Source organism: Myotis daubentonii, chromosome 2 (genome assembly GCF_963259705.1).
Source record: "Myotis daubentonii chromosome 2, mMyoDau2.1, whole genome shotgun sequence".
Classification (NCBI taxonomy): domain Eukaryota; kingdom Metazoa; phylum Chordata; class Mammalia; order Chiroptera; family Vespertilionidae; genus Myotis; species Myotis daubentonii.
In genome coordinates this window covers 203,378,118-203,402,358 of record NC_081841.1, presented here as the reverse complement: position 1 = coordinate 203,402,358, position 24,241 = coordinate 203,378,118, and the positions used below count along the sequence as shown (strand labels likewise).

The 24,241-nt window shown below is 36.0% G+C and overlaps 1 protein-coding gene across 10 annotated transcripts in view; it reads left to right on the top strand.

The window, feature by feature from the left end:
• The window catches only part of NRG1 (neuregulin 1), a 200,690-nt gene that overhangs the window by 43,361 nt on the left and 133,088 nt on the right, over positions 1 to 24,241 (top strand). For 6 of the 10 annotated variants that reach the window (XM_059685451.1, XM_059685449.1, XM_059685450.1 and 3 more), the window contains exons 2-5: positions 1,785 to 1,962; positions 10,139 to 10,260; positions 18,097 to 18,147; positions 20,373 to 20,423. In XM_059685451.1, the coding sequence (XP_059541434.1) occupies positions 1,785 to 1,962; positions 10,139 to 10,260; positions 18,097 to 18,147; positions 20,373 to 20,423 (402 nt within the window). The remainder of the gene's footprint in view (positions 1 to 1,784; positions 1,963 to 10,138; positions 10,261 to 18,096; positions 18,148 to 20,372; positions 20,424 to 24,241) is intronic. The other 4 variants (XM_059685452.1, XM_059685468.1, XM_059685453.1 and 1 more) reach the window with 2 other exon arrangements.

The window sequence follows — 24,241 nt, the reverse complement described above, 5'->3', positions numbered from 1 at the left end:
ACACCTACAAAATTGAAAATGACCTTAAAAAATTTATAGGAATGTACAGACATGATTACAGATTGATGAGAATTTAGTCTGTTCTTAAAAACCTCCAAAACAGAGATGCGTGAACCATATATTGAAAGGAAGACTCCTATGAAATCTATTCCAAAAGTAAACCTTGTTTTCAAGCTGCCAGACAAAAGTGTCGAGTATCAAAGGCCTGGGAACAGACCTGAGATAAGTTTTGGAACTTGCCGCTGTGTCTCCACATGGAGTGGCTGCTTCTCCACCTCGTCTCCCAGCCTCTGAATTAACACGAGGGCACAGGCCACTGTAGGAGCTTTGCTGAGAAATTACAGCGTTCACATGGCTTTTTCTATAATTTATTGGAACCTTCATGTGCTCATTCCTGACATTTTTTTTGATTTAACTTGGTAAGGGCAGAGTTGTAGAAAAACAAACATACCTTGAGTAGGAACGATACTCCATTTCCTGTTCGTGTCTGAGGTGGCTCTGATTGCTGTCCTTGGAGTCTCGATCACCATACCCAGTGAATGAATAATTGCGCACTGGATTAGGGAGGTGCAATCTCATTTGCCTGCATTTTTTTTTCTTCTTTCTGGGTCTTGCTTTTAATTTTTGAACTTGAGATGAAGGGGGTTTTCTAAGACTCAGTGGAAACAGTTGTTGAGCTCTCAATGTCTGCAATGTTGACTGAGTGAAGTGAAGTTCTGTGTATGGAGGAAGATCCATTCCTTACTCTTATTTTTAAACAGTTTTATTACAAAAAAGTTGGAGTGCTGTGTAGAATCTTATAACAAACCACCATGTGTACCTATTGCCTCACTTCTACAATAATCAACTTCTTGGGAAATTTGTTTCATTTTTATGCCTATTCCTACCATTTTATGCCATTCCCTACCTTATCTGAGATTGAAGCAAATCTCAGCTATTATAACATTTTGCTCATAAATATTTCAGTAGAGAAAAGAAACTCTGTTAAGCAGTCTTCTTTAAAATAAGAATGCTATGTAGGTGTTCAGTGTAAAGTATTCTACAAGTTAATGCACAAGTTGAGTACTCCCAGTCTCTGTTGAGATTTAGAACTAAATCCAGTCAAAATGGCAGTTTGATGTGAGTATGGTGGTCACCTGGAATGGTTATCCATTGTCTGATGGGGCAGCGACTGAAGGTCCAATTAAAGAGTGATGTCACCAAAGAATGTCTGTCTTGAGGAAAGGAGCATGGTGAAGATTTGTGAGTTGTTTGTTCTTTGGGCCTCCTGAGGTGATAGGATAATCTACTTCTGACTCTCCAGAAAGTTGCAGCCATGGAGAAGTTAGTCGCTTACCTGTCTCTGAAACTAAACATCCCTACTTAAAAAATGGATGTGATGCCTGCTGTACCTGTTCACAGAACTGGGATGAAGATCTGTTGTGATCTGGGATGCAAACATGCCCAATTACATATTCTTCAGATTTTCGTCCTTTGAAATGACCACTATTCAGGAGTTTTAATAGTATCAGAGAATGTAAATATTGAGGAATTAACTATATAGAACATTTTAAAATAATTTTATAACCTAAGTCGTCTTTTTCTCCCCTGATTATATTTTATTTGGGCATATTCTTCTTCTTCAAATGGATATACATTTTGGTTGACTCCCCCTTTCCCCATTTCTGTTTCTTTCTCAGATAATAAAACCTTTAGAAATGGGGCTGGGATCAGGTTCACCCCAAATTGAAGTTTCTCTTTGAAAGACTATGGGTGATCAAAACTCTTTTTCTTTCTCTTTTCAGCCTTGCCTCTTCGATTGAAAGAGATGAAAAGCCAGGAATCGGTGGCAGGCTCCAAACTAGTGCTTCGGTGTGAGACCAGTTCTGAATATTCTTCTCTCAGATTCAAATGGTTCAAGAATGGGAGTGAATTAAACCGAAAGAACAAACCACAACACATCAAGATACAAAAAAGGCCAGGGTAAGTTAATACATGTAACAGCAGAGGCAATACCTAGCAATAGAATGATTTAAGATATAAAAATTACTTACAGCCTTGCCCTGGCCGCGTGGCTCAGTTAGTTGGAGCGTTGTCCTGTACACCAGAAGGTGCAGGCAGGTTCGATCCCTGGGGGTCATAAGATTGTATAAGATGATCTAGTTCAGTCTTCTATAATACATGACAATTACATTGATAATGCGTTGAAACACTGTGGCTGGGGAGCTTTAAGATTGTTAAGTAGCGCATTGATTTACAAATAGTGATCTTTTAGAAAATTACTAGTTATATTGAGGCAAGTTCTACTTTATCGTAAGCCAGAATTTAATTAGGGAGATGAGATATCTAGCATATTATATCAGACAATGAAACTAAATGCTAAGTTGTAGGTTACTGACACTACTAAGTGGAGTGGCATTGGGAAGAGGGGGGGACCCTGAGAAGTTCAGGAGTAGCTGTGAGAGGGTGGATTTGACTCTGCTGAAGAGGGAGCATCCCCTCTGACTAGGTGGGTGAGGTGGAGTGGGCAGTTAGAAGAGCAGGAATCACAGTAATAGCAGGCCCTGTTATCACGCCAGGCCGATTGGAGCAGTGGGTGAGCGGGTAGGACATTTTGCCCCTTATTGGACAAGTTGCTGTGTGTGTCAGACCCTGGGCTAGATGCCGGGTACCCAGAGGTGAACAAGACATGCTCTCTACTCTTAAGAGACTTAGTCTAGAAGGGAGAGAAATGGAAACAGTTCCAATACTCAGATTTAAATTGTACAGCAGTGATGACTGTGAGATGCTGTAGAAAGAGGCTAACACAGATGGAGAGGGGACCCAGTTGGGGACAGTGGTGGCTTCCTAGAAAGTAGGAGAGGAGAAAGGGAGGGAAGAAGGGTTTATCCAGGCGGCAGGAACAGAACAAAGCATCTGCAGACTGCACGTGCCAGTGTGAGGATGCCTAGAGAAGTAAATGAGCTGGATAGATAAGGTGAAAATAAGGTACAAAATAAAGTGAGCTGCTTAGGATAAATACAGTTTTGAAAGAGTACATTTTGTGTGTGTGTGTGTGTGTGTGTGTATGTTTGTTTTTTTTCCTTAAAGAGGCAATTTGTTACATGGCTTGGATGGCATATAAAAGTATCATTAGTATTCAGAAAAGCATGCTCATATTGGCTCCATAGGTCCAGACAGCTAAGAGCACTGTCTACATATTAATAAAACCCCATTAGACCAGATAGTCCAATATTCATAAATGGCTTCTTTTAAACAATAGCCTTGCTGGAAGGATTTAAATGGAAGAAAAAACAGGACATTTTATTAAAGTTATGTAACTGTAAATTACTCTAGGAAAAACATGTAACATATTTGATAGTCTAAAAATAAGACACTTTGTGTAAAGTGGGCAGTAACTTGATAAGTGATCAGCTTATCTGGTTTCAGAATTGGGTATTTGGTCATTTCTGAAGTTGTATCTTTAAAAAAAAATTAGTGTGTCACCTTTTGTTAAACCTAAAGAATCAAACTGAATCTAAGTATAATTAGCATTTTAAATGTTCTTATATTTCAAGTTGTCTTATAAATATAAGAGGATGAATTCTGTTATTATTATACCCATTTAAAATTAAGATCCTGTCCTGGCCAGTGTAGCTCAGTGTTTGAACATCAACCTATGAACCAAGAAGTCACTGGTTCGATTTTCAGTCAGGGCATATGCCTGGGTTGCAGGCTTGATCCCCAGTAGGCGGTGTGCAGGAGGCAGCCAATTGATGATGTTTCTCTTATGGATGTTTCTATCTCTCAATCCCTCTCCCTTCCTCTCCTAAAAATAAAATAATAACAACATATTTTATAAAATAAAATAAAATAAAGATCCTGAGAATGAAGTAAGTTTTTTCTTCCTGTAGATCTCAGGTTGATGAATGGTAAAAGTTGGGTTTGAAGTTTGTCTGACTCCCTGTCCCATGTCTTTTCACAAATACTTGTGACTTTGCTATCTACAGTGAAGTCACAACACAGGACGAGGGACATGTTAAGCATAGAATGAAGTCTTTAATAAAAACATATATATTTTTTGGTTGCATCTACATATGTATAATTTTTCATTACCATGCTATCCAAAACGTTAATGGTTTGCAGTGGTTACTTGGTTACTTGACTTAAACTTTGTCTTACTTACACTTGATCTTAGCAAAAAGGCCAAGGAGCAATGAACTATAATCTTTAGATACGTGATCACCACTGAGCAGAGGTGAATTTTAGTGTGAGGTTTAGGGTTTCTCTGGGATTCTCTTTATTTAAGTAAAACATTGAATCTCATCCAGGCCTTAGTCTAAGGTTTCTTTTTCACATTTTATAATCTAGATTGTTCGTAGCAGCCAGGATTTCTTTTTTAATCCCTTAGTGTTATGAAAAGCTTTCAAGACAATATGCAATTTCTATTATTTTGTAAAGTCTTATCTCCCTTCTGCCCCTGCTCCTACTAATAATCTACATTCCTACATGTTCTTCCTATGATTTTGAGTTCACGTTTGAGCCTTTGTTTGTTTTATTTGGCCAAGCAATGTGTGGGACCAATTAAAAGAAATGGAAACTGCCCCAGTGGTATGTGTCCGCTGATTCCTTTGTTCTTGTTTCCTTTGCCTAGCGAATGACTTTGATGAAGAAAACTGGTTAAAGAGCCTGGTGTGTGTGGCAGACTCATGTCTGGGGCTGTCAGATTGGCCTCATTTAAACACTGGTTCTATATCAGCCTTATTAAACGCTGACTTCCTATTGCTGGTGCATGGCACACACTTTGGGATGCCCTTAATTTTTTCTCAGTTCTTTATTTCTGTTCTTGCATCTTTTGATTTTGTTTAAAATTGGCTCTACTTATTTGGTCAAATTTCTTAAAATTTTTGAAAATTATTTTTTCTGTTGTTAATTGTTGCTTTTTTTTTTTTTTTTACTATAAAATAGAAAAAGTTAATGCATATTCCCTTCTCTTCTCTTTTCTTTCTTTTTTTTTGTTTTTTTTGTTTTGTTAATCCTCACCCAAGGATATTTTCCCATTGATATTTAGGGAGAGTAGAAGAGAGAGGGAAAGACAGAGTGAAACATCGATGTGAGAGAAACACATTGTTCCTCCTGCATGAGCCCCAACCAGGGCCCAAGCCAAGGAGGAGCCTGCAAGCAAGGTACATGCCCTTGGTTGGAATCAAACCCAGCGCAGTTTGGTCTGCAGGCCGACACTCTATTCACTGAGCAAAACCAGCTAGGGCCATATACCCTTCTCTTTTTAGCTTAGCTGCTTTGGGAGGTCACTATAACTTTATATGTAAGAAAATCTCAAATTCCTTTCATATACTAGTAAAACAGGAATACCAAGTGCCTATTTCCTATGGTTTATGTGAGGCATTAGATGTAGTGCCTGGTTCTGTACATTATAATAATTGTCTATGAAGTCTCTTTTACCTTCTCATTATTGGCAGTTCCACAGTATATGAAGCTGTGTTCACACACACACACACACACACACACACACACACACACACACACACAGCTCATATGTGGTTCCTTAGAGATCAGAGGAATGGAATTATGTCAACTGATCCCTATACATTTAAGTTGTCTTGACATGTCAACTATAGTGGAAGAATCACGCTAAGTAAGAAAAAAGAGAGAGTTGCTGTTGGAACCCTGAATGCATCTTGTTAGTGACCACTTATTGAAGCAACAAAGTTTGCATTTTGATATGAAAGAAGAAAAAGAAATTAATATTTAGAACTTTCACTTATAAGTCAGTTTGTATTAATTTATTTTTATCAGTTTGTATTAATCTATTGTGTTATTTTTTCTGATTTCAAAAGTAATGTGTGCTTATTATAGAAATTAAACATTGCAGGAATGTAGAGTATGATTATCATAACAGCTGACATTTATCAGGAGCTTATTTAAAGCATTGTTTTAAACTTTTAACAAATAAATTAACTCTTTTAATAGTTTTAGAAAATGAAAATCCACCAAAACAGCAACCTCTCCCAGATTCTCAGACAACTTATCAATGAAAGAGCCAGAAGTTAATTTTATGATTGGAAGGGAATTTCAGTAATTTTTTTTCAGTTAACATCCTCCCTTGTGTTGTAGTTTGTTGAGAGTAAAGCAAGACCATTGTACCCATACTTAATAAAGTCCCGGATTATTGCAGTATATAATTTTCAATAAAAATTTGTCTATTTCTACTCTCTTGCCACAGTACTTCCCATTCTGATTCTAGGACCCAAAGATTGACGAATCTCAGTTTAAATATATGATCAGCATTCAAGGGAGCCCTACTAATGACCACCTCAACCAATGATTTACCTATTATTTCCCTAGAGAATCTTGTTTCCGCTGGATTGCCAAAAGGGTTGCCAACCACCCTGAGCTGAATATTTTCTCTCTTTACCATAGTTTTAAATATGAGGCGGTGATTTTAGCTTTCATTTTAAAACAGGATTCTTTTTTTTTTTTCAAAAATAGTTGAAACCACTGATCTAATTTAATCTTCCTCTGCATAGAGACATTCTTGTCAAGAGGATGCTTAGCAGGTGGTTATCCAGACTTCAGTCTTTCTAAAGAAGAAAACTAACCCTTTCACTAGATACCCTTCTCAGTTTTTTAGATTATCACTTAAACTATGCCTTTTTTCCCTCTAAGACGTACTTCTCCTTCAAGAGCTTCTCCAGATAATTTTCTTTTTTAGATGACAACCATGAAATACATTAAAATAGCTACCCAGACCTTTTTCATAACTGCCCTTCAGTGGGACCTCTGTTTCTTTAACAGAATCTCCTCTGTGCCTTATTCCGTTCTGATCACCCTCCTCTAAAGTCCGCTAGTTATTTATATTTTTCATCAAATGCCACTTCAAAACATAATTCAATATTCCAGATGAGATCCAGCCTGTGAGCAGTAGATTGAGACTTTTATCTAATTTGATTTATTCTGTTTTTGACCAAACATTGCATAAATGAATTTTTAAATTTATTTAATTTTAATAGTTGTTTAAAATGGAGTAATGTTAAATGCATGACTAATTGAAATCCCCTTTTCTGTATATATTGTTCTCAATACACGTCTCTTGGAGCCTGTATTTCTGCTACTGATTTTTGAACCTGAATGTATTTGTTATGCGTAGCTTGATTAAATTGAATCTTGGTTTTGCCCCATTGATGTTCAGTGCTAGAATTCCCAAGGGTGTTTTCTATAGAAAGGATCCCTTAGCCACATATCATGCCTGCCTTAGAAATTCACAGTACATATTTGCATAAAACAACTAAAAGGCACTGTTGTAAAGAATCTATTTAACTTTGTTTAATGCAACATTTATCTGAGCACAGAATAATTTTTTGCCTATTCTCTCTCTTTTTTAAGCATAACATTTATTTGCATTAGTTGAAATAGTATTCCCAGAAAACACTCCCCAGGTCTATTGGGAGAATTTTGATTTTAAGAACTAACTTTAAGATTAACTATAAATTTGATTACCATGTCTCTTACCATTTGATTCAGTTCAGTGGTTAAAATAATAATGACACAGGGTCAAGAAAGAACTCTTTACATATCATAAAGGACTGTTCTTAGATTTAAATAAATAGGAAAGAAGGGTTGTTCTCAGAATTATCATAATCTTGGGGTATTTTACATTCTTAGACTGTTTTAATAATCTTATTTCAGAATTTTGGGGCTTAACAAAAAATTACTATTATTGTAGAAATTCTCTTTTTCTTCTGTGTTGAAAACCAGGGTTTTAGTCCCCATCCTTCATAAGTTATCTGTGGTTCCATGGTCATCAATGAAAATTCTTTCAGCTAAGCATGTGATTTGGGGCTGGACAAGCTTATTGTAATATTGATTCCATTGTTTCTCATTATTCTTCATAGGTGTGTCATGAAGTAAACTTGTCATGTACAAACAAAGTGTACAAATAGCTAATAACCCATTTAAAAAGCACTAGATTTGAATACCTCAAAACAGGGGGCTAAATACCCTATTATTGTTGTATTTTAATTATTTTAAAAGTTGTCACATTTTATTAAATCTTAATATCTACTTGCCAGAGTGCTTGCCATCCAAATGGTCTATTTTGGCTTCTAAGGATATACTTCAGGGAAAGTTTTCTATGAATAACATTTCTGATTAATATGTGAATGTCCCTGTATAAATGGCCCTTGGGTCATCTTCTCATTACATAGATAAACAAGGTCATTATTATATTAGGTCCACTATTTATCAACTATGTTTTGTAGATCATTATTTTCAGGAAATATTAACAGATAAGCCATGTGAGTGACAAGGATTCCATGGTCAAATAAGTTTGAGAGAAACTTACAATACATCTCCCTCTTGTAGAGTCAGAATACATTAACATATTAAAGACTTTGAGAAACCATGTAGGATTTAAAAAACAACAAAAAAAGAAAGCCCATTTTGTTTAACCTATCTTCCAACTTATTTGAGCACAGTACACTTTGTTTTGTTTTCTACAGTTTATCTGTTGACAGTGTTCTGAGTTATAGCTCATGAAGCTCATTTTTCAATGCACATGTTGGTTTGATCTGGACTACCTCTGACTATCTCCGCCCTCTTAATAGTGCATCCTCCTTTCCTGCAGCCAGCAATAGGAACATGATGTCTTGCAGAGAGCTTAGGTGGGAACATTCAAATATTTTCTTCATTTATTCACACATTTATCTAATAATGTTTGAGGATGCACCATGGACAAAGCGGTGATACCGAGAAGTTTAAACTATGGACTCCACTTTAAAGTGTGTGTGCTAACATGAGAGATAAGACATCCTGAGAGCACCATGAGGATCATGAGAGAGGTACTCAGAGCTGTCAGAATTTAGACTGAGGAGAGAGCAGCTCGGGCTACATGACCATAGGAGCCTTGATGAAGGAATTGGCACTTGAGATGGCTCTTCCATGCTCATGTCAGCTAATAGCTTGATGGTTAGAATTGGGCGGTCCCCACTCAAGGAGGAAGAAATGACAAATGCAAGAGCACCAAGTTGGAATCCCATAAGGCTTACATGTAGATCTGGGTGGGTGGTTCAGTTTGATAGAATGGAAGAGAATAGTAGGAATTAAATTTGGAATAATGACTCTAATTTAATTAATTATATTATGTAACAAAAGACCAGAAAATTCACTGAAAACTAGGAAGGTGTAATTTACAGGAGGTTTGTATATGATCCTGAATTGCCATCTTTGCTCCCTGACTTCTTTTTCTCCCTATGGTCATCCAGGCAGTCAGTACGAGGCTTGATTACACAAGGATACTTGTAAAAGGCTTTGTATTGTAACAGTCACCTCATCCTATTAAAATATAGTTACAGAAAATAATAAAATAAATGGTTTTAGTAAATGCTGAGCCAATCACAGTATATCTTGAGTTTTTAAATCATAGAGACTGCTTAAATTATAGGCTATGTGCAACAGTAAAACATAGACAAATGCAATCAAAATGCTGCCTGTGTTCAAAAAGAATGCTGAACATTGATTTAATGTGCAGAGTTTAATAAAAGTGTGTGCTATTGTTGCATGAATATTTATTTCAACATTAAGAACCATTTGTTTGGTGCTATGCTCCTAGCAATGAGCCTTAAAGAAAGACAAATTCCCTTTCTTTTGGAAGTGATAAATCCTTTTCATTCAAAATTAACATAATTCCTGATGTTACTCTACTGAGGAAAGAAGTGCAGAGCATTTTAATATATTCAAGCCTTAAGTGTCTGCTTTTACCAGATTTTTAAGAAATGAAACCCATTTTTTTTTTTTTTTTACTTTCCTAAACTCTAGTGGCTGGTGACATTTAGAAATAGAGAGGAAAGGAAATTTACCAATTGGGTTGAAAAAAAATCTGAGGCATAATAGTGGTGGGAGAGGAATAAAGTAACATTAGAGAAAAATTCTTGATTTGAGTGATAAAATTAAAGCTGTATCCATGGTATAACTTAAATGCTAAGTCTCTCACTTTTACTTTTGGTAAATTATATATCTGTGTACTAGTAAGCTGTGCTTTAATATGGTGCATATAGAATGGGGAGGGGGAGTTTGAGAACTCTGAAACTACAGAGACATATATTTTGATGATCACTGTATTTCTGTGAAATATACTTATACCACTTTGGTCCTGATCTTATAGGAAGTCAGAACTTCGCATTAACAAAGCATCACTGGCTGATTCTGGGGAATACATGTGCCAAGTGAGCAGCAAATTAGGAAATGACAGTGCCTCTGCCAATATCACCATTGTGGAGTCAAATGGTAAGAGATACTCTGCTATGTTCTGTTTCTCAATCTGTATGAGGGGTAATGATGTTATGTGGTAAGCCTTGTAATAAATTGGTGTGTTAAAGTCTCATTATGAACAAATATAAGAAAACATATATTTTAAATATATTGTAAGCTCTCTGAGACTCCCTGAGATGATGAAAACCTGAAATATGCATAGATTTTTAAAAATAATTGGATAAGTTCATGAATGGCAGAGACAGGACTGGTCACTAAAAGAAAGAAGTTCTAATTAATTAAATTAGTCATGGAGGGCAGTCAAGCCTTTAGCTCTATGAACAATAGAACATGTATGTATGCATGTGCATTTATTGCAGAACATATATGTGTACAAGGAATTTATGTGTATTGTATATATTTACATATATGTATATTATGTATAAATAGATGTATATTGTGTATGTAAACAATACTTGTTTCATTCTTGGCAACCTTGGCAATTTTATGTGCTTAGATATATTTTTAATCTGTCTCTAGGTCATAAAAAGTTAGGCGATTCAGTATTTTTGTTTGTTTGTATGTTTGTTTTTGGCCTATTCTGAAATTAAGAGTCAAGGCAAAGCATTTCTTACTGTGTATAAACTTTAGCTTCTGTTTTCCTGAGAACAGTGCCCGGAGATATGTGTTAAACAAATGAGTGACTTGTTACCACCCACCCTCTGACACTTTCTCTGAGATACTCGAGGACAGTAAAATTCCCGCAGCTGGTGGCTCTCTGTTCATGACACCCCAGTACTCCACCATTAGATGGAATCATCTCCAGAAGCTGAGGACGTGCTGGCAGTGAGCGTCTGAATCTCTTGAAATAATAAAATGCTACTTCAAAACCTTCGGAGCTTCCCTTTCTTTCTGAATCTGGCGCTTCACTACTGCCTTCACAAGCCTATTGTCTGTGCTAAAACCACGCCTAGATGCCCTGCTTCTAGGTAATAGATGACAAAGCGTGTCCACGGCAAAGGCCCAATCTCTTAAAGTGATAACATAAAAATGCTGGTCCAGCAGGAAGAAGTAACTTTCCCCAACTTTCAGGGTCAACTCCTTGGGAAACTGATGGATGTAGTTTGTGTCAGTTGACTTAATAGGATAGATAGAAAGGAGTGAGATAAAAATATGGAAGGGTTGGGAAAATCCAGGTTAATTCTTAGGACTTCCCAATAAACTGCTCTATTGCAGTGTAATGATAGTCATTACTTTCATTTTAAATATCTCCCTCCACAGAGAGAAAAGGATGACAGTGAAAGGTACTAGTTTCCAATACTATTTTTAGGAGCTGTGTTTATAGTTTAAAAATGTAAAAGCCATTTAAAATTTATATGGGTAAATATAACATCCCTTTATTTTTTAGTCAGCACTGGTTAAGCAATAGATTTTCGCTAGTATTTTTATGCCACATGGAGTTTTATAGGATGCTACTTGAAACACAAATTCATAAATTAATTTCAGTGGCTTATCTTTTTTCTTATTATACCATGTTTAGTAGCTTAATGAGTCTCCTCGTGGTAAATGCTATTGACTTATGATTCTCACACTTGGAACAGATATGTGTAGCTATGCATACCATAAAGTCCCACGAAAATCAAATTAGAGTAAGTGTCATGGTCTCCCTGAGTGCTTACAGTAGTATTATATTAATTATTCCATGTTTCCTGTTTTACTGGATTAAGCAGTGAATTATTTAACCCTATATTTTTTTCTGGAAAAAACTATAGGGTTCCTTTTTTGATAATTTTGGAGGTGTCAAAAGTTGGAAAATATGGCTTTTCACATTTCTCTCATAGAAGAAACACCATTTTTGCATATTCATTCAAGAATTGTTTTTGGTATGTGTATATATATATATATATATATATATATATATATATATATATATATATATGCACATATATATATTTAACCAATTATAGTGCAGAGAAATGGAAATAGGCATGTTTTTCATAATAAATATTTTTTTACCTGACAAGAATAAAGAGAAGTCCATGAAATATTGCAAGAAGGCCATTCTTCCACAACCAACTAAAATTCTTCAGGAAGAGGGTTCTTATTGGCTTATTTAAAGCATCTGAAGGAGAATGAAGAATCTCAATTACAGTGTGAAGTGGTCTTGTGCTTTTTTTGTGTGTATTTTTTTTTCTTAGAACATTAGGACGAGTTCACGCTTATCCAGTCCTCTCACTGTAATTAAGAAGAAATGGAGACTTAGACTGTGTCTTAAGACAGACACATTCTGGGTCAGAAGATATTTAGTAGCAATGGGATTTGGACTCAGATTCCTTTAATTCCTAGTCCAGCATAGCTCACTCTATACCTAACTGTGTTTGCCAGGGTTTAAGGTAGATTCTTTGGTTTGTACAGAATAAAAGCTGAAGGGATGGTGTGAGGCATAAGGGGAAAGAGATTCCATGGGGAAGAAGTAGAGCTTCATTATAACTAGGCCTCAAAGAGTTGGAATTGAACCCAAGGCATCTCTGAATTAAACAAGGGAAGTTTGTGGCTCTTCTCTGTTTTTGGCTTTCATGTGCCTCAGATACTTCTTGATTCTTCCCGTTTCCCGTATTTCTCATCTCTCCTGCTTCCAAATCTGCTTCTTCATGATTCCAAACTCTGACCTGGTTATGATACCACTGAGCCATCTTTTTAAGGCATTCTGTTAGTTTTAACTCCTCCTGTATGATTGTTGTGTTAGTTCCCCATAGCAAGAATCTGATTGGTAGAGCTTATTGTACCAGACCACATGGAAAGACCTAGAGAGCTTACAAATCCTTTGCCTTCTCCTCATATACCCACCAGAGGCTCAGGCCAGGAGAGTAAAACCAGAAACTAGAAATGCCCCTGTCTCAGAGGTGATGGGTAGGGAGTGCACTCATCAAAGCAGGTGGCATGGCAGGTGCCATGAGTGACAAGGCCAGTGAATGGTGTATTTTGGGAGACTCTTCTCCTACCCGGCAGGGGCTGAGCTAGAGTGCAACCGAAAGGAAAATATGTAGTCATTCTGATCCTTCACCCTCTTCCACTGCTGTCTATGAATTTGCTGTGTTCAGATCAAGGCTGGTTATCATTGAAGTCAGCTTGGGTCCTGAGCTCGGTGGGACTCAGAGGCACTAGCTGTGTTGTTTCATCCCCGTCTCCCTAGGAATCTGGGCAAAGGTTGCAGAGAAACATTCATTTAGGGAGGAAAAGAACACTCTACTGTGGTTATGCACTGTCACATGGCTGTACCTTCTCTTCCTGACGTATACTTACTTTTGACTCTGAGAGAGTGGAATTCTCAAGAATTTCTGTTTCTGTGGCGGTCCTAGAAAAAAGGCTTGGAAGTATGAATGTTATCAAAACTTACATTATATAGAACTCCTTTGAGATTTTATGTTTCTACAAAATATCAGTAATTTTGTTTATTTTGTGTTGTCTTAGTCACCTCTCCCGTATTTCTAGCAAGTACACAACTGTGGTTTGACCATGTCTTTACAGGTAGCCTTGGTGAAAGACCCTGGTGTGTTGCTGGAGTTCATTGTTCTGATTCCATCTATGCAAACAATTCCCTGTGATTTACTTAAGTTCTCACACAGGTGCCTTCTTTCAGCCAATATGTTTAGAATATATTTTGGTATACTCTAGGAGGGATGGCTGGAGTTAGGAGAAGACATGTAAGGGAATCTGTTGTTGTTACAAGAAATACTTGTTCAGAGAGGAAAAAGAGCACTATTTTCTTCCCAGAAAGAAAATTTGAAAATGTAGCAAGATGACCTTGCTATGTGACATTATGTTTAATCCCATTAAGACAGCTCAATAACTATTAGAATAAAATTAGCATATCATAAAAACCTTCTATTCAATATTCAGAACTTTCTGAAATGAAACTCATTGTTTAAATCCACTTAGAGTAGCAACTAAATGAAATGATTTGAAAAAAACCCAACTAAGAAATTCCCCTTGAATCATTTCATGCTTGAGTGAAACAATGACCATATTTCCATTATTTTTAAGCATTTAGAAAATAATATATATAACCAATCAGTTTATTAAGTTACATTTTAGAAATTCAGGTATTTTCTTTCTTTCCAATGCCTTTTAATCCCTACCTTATTTGGAAAAAGGAATTTTCATATAATAGACAGATCTAAACCTATGGGAGCAGCTATGTACTTCTGGGAATAATGCAGACCTGACAAAGTCCAGTTGAGTTTTCATATAAAAAAGAATATCATAGGGAGTCATCATTGCAGGATGGCTACAAGGGGATTCCTCTTATAAATTCAAACATGGCAGTTTAAAAGGCCATGTACACCATGTGCACTGTGCTTGCAAAGCTCATACACTGTATGTTTATTTTTATTTCATTTAGCTTGGTGTTTGTATAGGAATCCTTAATTTAGCAATAAATTCTTAGCTAAGAAGTTCCATGGAAACTCCTGGGTATCATCTTAGGGACAAGAATAATAGACCTAGCTATTATTTATTTGGTTTTCAAATTAATTAAATATTGCTGCCTTTTAAAAGATTAATACAGGAGAATATACAACGAATCAATCATATCTTCTAGTAGGTTTTCTTCTTTTTTAATCAGGAGAAAAATTATTTGAGTGAGATTCAAGGTCCCATAGGAGATATTGGACTCACAGCAATAAACAGCTATTTCATCTGTGATGAGCATAAAAATATTACTTTTATGAAATTTGATTAATATATCAATTGGTCTTTTAAAAACCTGTCTCATGTGAGTAAAGGACTTAGCCTCACCTTTTTCCTCAGGTGACAATGTTGTTGCAAATGTTGTAGCATTGGTGAACAACCTATAGTTATAGTGAGAAGCATATAAAATATGTTCGATAATTTGTATAGTAGTCTCCATGTCTGGTGTATGATGTAGGAGTCCCAAGAAGGCTAATATGAGTGGAATAGAGTTTTCTTTTTAATGCATAGAATCTACCCAATCTCCTCTATTTATTAATTTTAAAATTTCCTAATTACTTTAAAGTAAGCACTCATTATGAACAAGAATTCAGACACTCAAAGATGTTCCTGAAGTTTGCTTTATCAGTGCTAATATATGTGTACCTATCTTAAATCTTTAAAAAAGAGACTTGGTCAAATGATTTGTATGTGCTACCATGGCCTGGAATTTTAGAATAACAGTCACATAATCTAATATTTGAATGTACACAGAAACATCATATGTATGTTTGTATATATGTATATGTGCTTTGTTTTAAATAGTTATATTTATTATAGTATGCTCATGGTAAAGTCTCAAACAAGTCATGCATATCTAATGATCACAAAAATTGCTATCCAGAAGGTGTTATTTTCAGACACTGCAACTTTTTCTTGAGGCCAGATCCAATTTATTAAAAAAGCATTCAAACATTACAAATATACAAATGTTCCTTATGTTTACTTGCTTACTCAGCATAAGTTGTATCCAATTCCTGATGATTCTAAATCCTCATTATTTTGCACTAATGAAGGAGATGTCCTTTGTAAATTAACAATTTAATATTCCAAATTGCTATGAGATACTTAAATAAACATCAAAGAGATTGCAGGACTTAATATTTTTTAAATCCAAAATGTAAGATAAAATTATTTTCAATTACACTTATAACAAAAGGTCATTTTCTAAATCTATGAATTCTACTCCAAACACACATGAAAATGTTTGCTGAGTGGTTTTAATAAAAAGATGAACTTTTCTTATTAGCAAGATTTTTTTAGTATAAAGTATGTAACTTCTAAGCTTATATTTTTCCCCAGATAAATCAGGAGGTTTTTATTTGGAACTATAATCATTACAGATATTTCTAAAGGTCTCCAGGATAAATATCTAATTATAGGAAGGGAGGTTATTTTAAGTTGTCTCTGTATAGATACATCTTTGTAGTAACCTCCTGTTCTGGTATTTTAATGTAATGTTCAGTTTTAAAAGGAAATGGTATGGTTAACCTTTCCTCTAACGTGATATCTTTTATGCAGAAGACAGAAAAGCTCTAATATTTTTTTCCTTGGAAGGTCACGGTGACCAACTACTTAGTTTGTCAAAAATAAATATGAAGAGTCATTCATGCTGGGATTGGGCCGTCTGCCCACGTCTTGTGACTGAGCTTACTCCTTCAGTCTGGCTGTCATGTCATTGATGGGCCCTGAAGGACAGAATGAGGAAGCATCTTGCCCAATGTAAGCACTTTGCTTGGGAGTGTGGATCTTCTAGCTCTTCATTAAGAAAGACAAATGCTATGAATCTTTGATTAAAAAGTTTCTCTCTAATTAAAATTTTTTCAAAGAAAAGTAATTTTATTTTCCATGGCCCAAATCAAGAAAGCTAGTTGTAACCACTTTAGAAACAGATATTGCTGTATCACCAACTCAGAATATCCTCTTTCATGCCTGCTGCTTGAGAAGGCCAAAGGACATCATACACCCTCACATACTGATTCCTTTCTCTTTGTCCCATTTGTAGTGGATATAAGAACCTGTGCAGGCAACTTTGGTGGCTTGATAATAATCACCTTGAATGCTTTGTCCTTCTAATGCTTGATTAGAGAGGACCACCCATACATAATGTGCATAAAAAAGACACATTTGGTCTTACTAAAGGTATCTTTCTGATCTTTACATATTCATATTTAACCTATGCTTATTCTTCAGCTTTCCTGCTGGATCTCACATGCCATTTTTTCCTTCCAATTTCACAAAACCTTTTATCCCTAGAGAAGCTTCTGAGGTTTAAAAATGATTACCCCTTTAAATTAATTTCTCTTACCTACTAGTCCTATCATGGATATCCTAAAAGGTTATCTCTACATACAAAGATAATTACATTGATCATGAACATTTCTAACTCCATTCTTAACAGGCTGTTAACTGATAGCATATTTGACCTGCTTAGGAATTGATCTAGTAACTTTTGTAGTGTGTGTGTATGTGTGTGTGTGTATCATAAAGGATTCAATTTATCTTTTTCTTAGTAAATAATAAAATACTAGTATGTCATTTAATAATCATTATGCACACAGTGAAGGTTGAATGGTATTCATCATCTCTACATCTTTCTAGGTTTCATAAAACTATGCCTTACTGGAAATATTACATCTTAACAAATGGAAAACCTTTTTCAGAAGGACTGAATGAATACAGAATTAGTTAGACAATATAATCATTCTTTTTATCACCATAAAGGTGGTAAAAAAGCAAGTCAGAGTTTGAACAAGTCCTGTGATAATGGTATGTCCAGAGTGTGCAGGTTCATTCTTTGTTTCCTTGGGGTGGGAGCTGCCTACTGATTCTATGTCCTGCCCTGAGCAGCTGAAATGTCTATCATATGATAAGGCACCCCTCTTGCTTATCATTGGAAATGTTATGTAGAGTTGAATGCCAGAACTTGATGTTTTCCATCAATCCCAACTAGAAACATTGCCTGCTTTTGCTTTTGAACCAAAAGGTAGTTCTCCAAAGACCTATAATTCTAAAATTCTAACTACAGCTTTGATGTTCTTAGTTCTGCTATTTCTGCCTTCCTTTCTAAGGAGGAGCCCTCAACCTCTTTGCCATATACTGTCCTTCTCTGACCCTAGTGGGGGCAGTAAATTCTTCCTAATTATTCTAGCACAGTTCATCTCATGCTCTTTGCTCAAGAAAGAAGACATGCTTGCCTGGACAGTCTTTCTTTGCATTTCTAACTCTCTGTATGGATAAAACTTGCCTTTCATCACCTCCTTGCAATACTTCCTCCGATTACACCCATTTTTCGGTTGAAGGTCTGGTTCCCGGACCCCTGATTATACATCATAATATCCTATCGCCTTTTCTTTTTTGCAGAGGTCAACACTGGCATGCCAAACTCAACTGCAAGAGCATATGTGTCTCCAGGTAAGGAAAATAAACTCGTCAAATGTTACTAACCAGAAGGACAGGTATCCCTGCTGGCTGCTTCTTCTACTAATCAGAACCCCTTCTGCATCCAAGTTTTAGCGGTTCTTTTTTTCTGCCCTAGTCTTTTCCTCCAGCTCATCTGCCTTTCTGGATTTTGCTTCATGGAATGCAGTTCTTGAATGTCTGTACTTGGGCCTGAGAGGCATGCACGAGGAAAAGAAATCTATGTCTAGAGACAATTTAGTGACATGAGAACAGGAAAGGAGGCATCTAGGTCATAAATTCAGGTTTTATATCTTTATAGTTACTCTTCTTAGCTGCTTCTTCTCTCTTTCATCCACCCTAGTTTATTCCTGGATAATGTATCAATGTCTGATATATGACCTTTGGGCACTTAATGATCAGTTGTGGGTCCCTAAACTTAAAAAACAAGCCACTGACTTTTAAAAATGTTGCTGCTTTTTTTTTTTTTGGTTTGTTTGTTTCTCACTTGCCTATAATATTTGCTGAGAGCAATTATAGTCTGAGCAGATACTCACTTCATATAACCCAAGTGAACTAATGCATTATAACCATAACTCATTCATTTTCCACTATCTGTAAATCTAATTAATCTACTGGGAATTTTTTTAAATTTTCTTATTCTATGTAATTCTGTAGTAAACAGAACCTTAACATATTTAAGAATTAATAATCAACTGGGAGCTGAGCTGGATTAAATTTTTGCAGGCCTGGATTTAAATCTTACTTCAAAGGTATAATAACATTTTTTCCTATGTTACAGTTTACTAAGATTTTTATTTCTCATTTTATGACAACAGATTCATGAAACGAGATATTATTTTGCTTCATTTTACAAGTGAGAAAGCTGAAGCATTATGAATGTTAAGTCATATAGCTCAGAAAGCTCAGAGAAGCAGACACTTCAAACTCAGTACTCTTTCCATTACCCCAGATTTAAAGTTTTTGCTTTATGTTTTTTTTAAATTACGGCCTGTAGCTTGTTGAACCTATAGGAGGCCATATACTCTGACACAGCACAATCTAACTTTTTTTAAATCTTACCTTCAACAGGTTTTAATCTTCCCTTCAAAGCCATTTTTAACAATCATAAAAGCTAAATTTCTCTATAACCTAGATTGTTTTGGCCATATTTAGGGCATATTCATGGGCCATTACTAAGATATAAGTATTTGTATGAAGGATAAGGAAGGGAGGGAAGAAAAGAGGAAGGAAGGAAGGAAGGAAGAAAGGGGAAGAGAGTTCAAAAGAAAACAATTGTTGTTATCTGAAACTCTTCACCTTTCATTCAGGAATTTATTATTTTAAATGTAGGGACTTAATTATCCAACTCCAGTAGATGCTGTTATGAGCCTGAGCTTTTAAATTTATGTGGTGCTTGTCTTGGGAATTTAGAGTGTTACTATTATCTTCTGATATATAACTTGAATGATTATAACTTCTGGCTGCTGAATTTCAATCCTTTGATACTAAGTTGTTCTTATTTCTTACTAATAAAAACCCTTAGGCCCTATGTTGTTTTTTTCTGCATGAGTTATATTTTCTGCTAGGTCTGTACTTACATACTGGTTTTCTTCCTTATCCTTGCTACCTAAAAGGACCTTGCTACTATACATCCCTAATGATTGCATTGTGAACTTACTTAGCATGTTTTGTTTGAATCCTAATGTAATTCCCCTAGTGGATCGTGCATGGACTTTATTTAGCACCGTGTTTGGTTAGGATGCTTATGCAGACCAAGTTGCCTGAAAATATTCTCATTCTTCTTTTATTTTCTATTTTCTCTGTGCATGAAAGTTGACTTTCATTCTCTCTTAATATGGGGATTGTTCTCTGGTTTAATGTTTTTAAAAATCCAGACCAAACATCAGAGAAGGACTTGTCTATCTCACCGGTATGGTGGCTCTGTTAGTATTTCTAGAAAGTGCCTACAGCAGTTGGTGTGGGAGATCTTTGTGGACACACACACACTCCATTTTCATCTCTTTCAAAAGTCTTTGGCTCTGAACTTACAGAAATTCTCCTTTGTTGTCTTTGAATATTGCATATATCTTCCTTGGACTTGGAAATGCTTCAGCTTTTCTGTTGCACTGTTTTCTGGTCCTCTTTTTCCCTATGAGACCTAAGCCTGGCCAGTTTCTAATGTAAGAATCCAAGTGGCATGACTCAATAAAGCCTCATTCCACTCTTATGTTTTATAGAGTCTCCCATTAGAATATCAGTAACAACCGAAGGAGCAAATACTTCTTCCTGTAAGTATATTTAAACATTCTGTTCACTGGTTTTTAACGCCAAACAATGTCTGTTTCCGAAGGTCCTGCTCACGTCTACCCTCTGCCTATATCAAATTTGGAAGCAGGTGGTATTTGCTGTTTGGAATCAAAATGGCTCCCTATTATGCTTGGGGTCCACTAGATACTCCCTCCCCTTAAGATACATCTGGATATTAAGAGATACCACACACGTGGTCATTTTAGGATAATGTAGTATCTTTAAATGTTAGAAAATAACGAATAGCCTCAGAGGCCTAGTTCTGGGTGAGCAATAGAGAACATTGTGGCTTTCGTGTGTGTGTTTTTCTAAGTGTGTCTTGATGCCTTCAGCAACTGCCTGCGGCAGGATACGCAGCTGTCTGGGGCCCCGGGTCCAAAGCTCCTCAGTTCTCATGTAAAGCCTGCTGCGATGGAGTAAGGAAACTATATATAGATGCCCTTGATTCAAGTTTGATAGCAAGTGACTAATTATGAAAATGTTTGAGAAGTCCCTGGGCAAGATCTCAGATTAGTTTTCATCTGTTGAATGTTCAGTGCGCTTTGTGCTTATGCAGTTCTACAACTGTGAGACTGATTGGTGCCTCGTGCTATGTCAGGGGAACTGAAGGCATTATTAGCAAGGACTAGTAAAAATAGTTTTCATACTTATAAATTCTGAAAAGCATAGCATTAAATTTTGATATCTGACAGGGGAATTTATCAGACCTTGACAATAAAACTTAGAACTACAGTCTTTCTCTCCCGTATGTTAGCTCTTTATTTAAAGCCATTTCTCAGTTTGCTAAGCTCTTCAATAAATAGATGTTCCTGATTATTCAGCTCTAACCTGGAGAGTGTTTAAGGAACAGTTTCCTTTGGCTAACAGCATGGTAGGAAGCCCTTGAAAAGAAGGTCTGTACTTTTGGCAACTTTAGCTGTACTGCAAATCTGTTGAAATAGATCCAGTTTGACCTAAAGTGTTTCCCTTCAGGTTGGTGGTACCAGAATTGTAACGACGTGATGTGAGCCTATTATTTTATTGCATGAAGTGTAATGTTTTGGCTACATTTTAGCTTGATAAAGCATCATTCAACTGGATTGATGACAGCAGTCTAGTAAGATCAAACAGGAAATGAAGTGCTAGGAAGGACTAAATTGGCTTCCTCTGAATTTTAAGGGCACTCATTACATACTACAAAATGATAATCCGTCTGGGGAGTTTGGGATAGTTGTTATTTAATTCTCCGTATGAAAAGCTTAGTATAATTATGTAGATTTTAGCTAACTAGTATTAAGGAATCATGTTGTGCTTTGTTTTATATCTTTGAGTGCTTATTATACAACGGCAAATACTAGATTTTTCTTTTTGGTGCTCCCCCCCCGCCCCCCCGGGAATAATTTCTCTACTGCATGATTCATTGAATACAGTTATTGAAACTCTTGTAATTGGAACCCTTCATGCTATCATTAATGGGGCGATGGATGCTATCCTTAAGCATAGCCGAGTAATTATGGAATGGAAGAAATATTTCTTTTGGTTTTCCAGAGCTTTAGGGAACTGAAATGAATCTCTCAGTTTACATTTCTATTCATTGCAATACTGTTGAGAGAGAAAATAATTTTGAAATCTGACTCTGATCTCTAACTCTTGGCAGAATTAGTTCCTGATATTTGGTAAAGGTTTTAAGACACAGAAAGAAGGCTTTGTGTACCATAATGTTAAAATATTTCAGTGTACGGTTTTGGTACATCCCTTTCCATTCAGGGTAGGCTCTCAGTAAATATGGTTGAATTGATTAATTAATACATTTTTTAATCTCATGAAATATGCTCTGTTATTGGAAAATATAAACCAATAGTGGCAGGACAAAGTCCAGTCTTGATTAGAACAGCAGAAGCATGGTGAGGCTCTCAGTGCATTTAAAGGCGGCAGCATGCAGAACTCTGCAGTGCAGAGAGCTGTGACGCACACGCACCTCTAGTAAAGACTGGAGGTGAAATTTGAAGAATCAGCAAGAGCCATAAGCTGGACTTCAATGTTCAAAATATATAAGAGTCAAAGGCCTTGGAAGAGTTCACGTGGGTTAGAAATAATCAGCCCCAAATATTTACTTTCAGCCAGAAAGGAACGATGCTATTGCAATGCAGTCATGTCTGTGTGGCCTACATTCTTTGAACTGTTGACATTGGCGTTTTCTATAGTAAATGTTGAAAAGCCGCTCTGAAGGAGTATGGATTCCGCAAACCTGTTATGTTTTAATAATGATGGTGCCGTTTTGGGTCATTTTTCAGAGTGAAAAAGGTACCGTGTTTAGTTCCCTTTCAGTTTCTCAGGTACCAATACGCACACCCTTGGAGGGACACGTCCTCTTCCCGCCAGTCCTGTTTGAGAGCCTCCCCTGCCGGGCCCCTTTTGAGAGGGTTCAGCAGGAGTGGTTTATGTTGTTGGCCCTGCTGCTGCCCTGCCTGGGAAGCCAGGCCAGTCTTCTCTGCCAACGTGCTGTCTCTCCCCAGCGTTCTCCTTTTCTCTTCATGCTGGAATAGAAAAAGCAGGGAGAAGAAAATAAAAACGGCCCACCTACCTATTCAAAATAACATCGCTAATATTTTAGTATATTTTCTTCTAATGAGTGTTTTTCATTCTGGCTTTCTACTTACCCATTCTTCCTCAATTTACTTAATATGTAATAGCATTATTCCCATGTCATTAAATACTAATCAGAAATTTTTTTTAAAACATTTAAATCTAAAATCTTTAAAAATAAAATTTTCAATCACTAACAATAAAGAAATCATTCCTGACAGGAAATATTTAAGGGATTTATTTTTTATTTACAAAAACCGTATCACTTTTGTCCCTTTTGTATTTATTTTTCCTAGCATTCCATAAATATTGGCAGAATATCAAAGTTAATAATCCTTCCCTTTGTAAGGCAAATTTTAACTACTTATTTGAAATTGGGAACTTGTACATTCACTAGTTTTGGAATCATTATTTATAATTTTTAAAGAATCTTATAATAACCTCCTGATAAAGAGCAACATGATTTCTCTTTTTATTTTATTATTTTTTTTGTAAATCAATCCATCTGCGATTTAAAATATAGTCAGTTTGCTAAATGAGTGTCCTATTACACATAAGTGACAGGTTTTAGAAGAACATAAACCTCACAAAACAGTTGGACAGTCTTGTTCCTGCTTTACACGGAATCAGCAAAAAAGTAAATGGATTCTTTAGAATAAACCTTACTGACCTCTCTCAAGTGCCAGCTGCCCATGACCCCATTTTGCCGACAATTTTGTCGAATGCTGTAAAAAAATACAGTTGTTATACCAACCACTTTACTGAATTAAGTGCAATTCATTCGAATTTAATGTATAAATGAGGAAAACAAAAATAAAAAGCCTAATGAATAGAAATAAGAAAGAAGAAAAAGATAAGTTTTAGTAGTAATATATATTTCTAATAATAATAATAGTAGTAATAATAATAATAATAGCAAATGTTCATGGAAGGCTTACTGTGTGCCAGGCACTGGGCTAGGTGATTTATATGAATGATGGCTCATGGTTCTCACCAAACCTTATCCCATTTTCCATGTGATGAAACTGATGTGTCTTTGTCTAAAGTCACACAAGCAGGATTCAAACTTAGTCAATACAATGATGTGTGAGGTTTAGTGGCCTCAGAGAAAAATAAACTTAATGTTAAAAGGAATGAGATTCTGAGAATAGACTGAAGAGTACTCTTTGCTACAAAGTGGATTGGGAGTGTGTTTGGTAGATTAAGGTAAACGCATTGCCTGGAACCAGCTGAG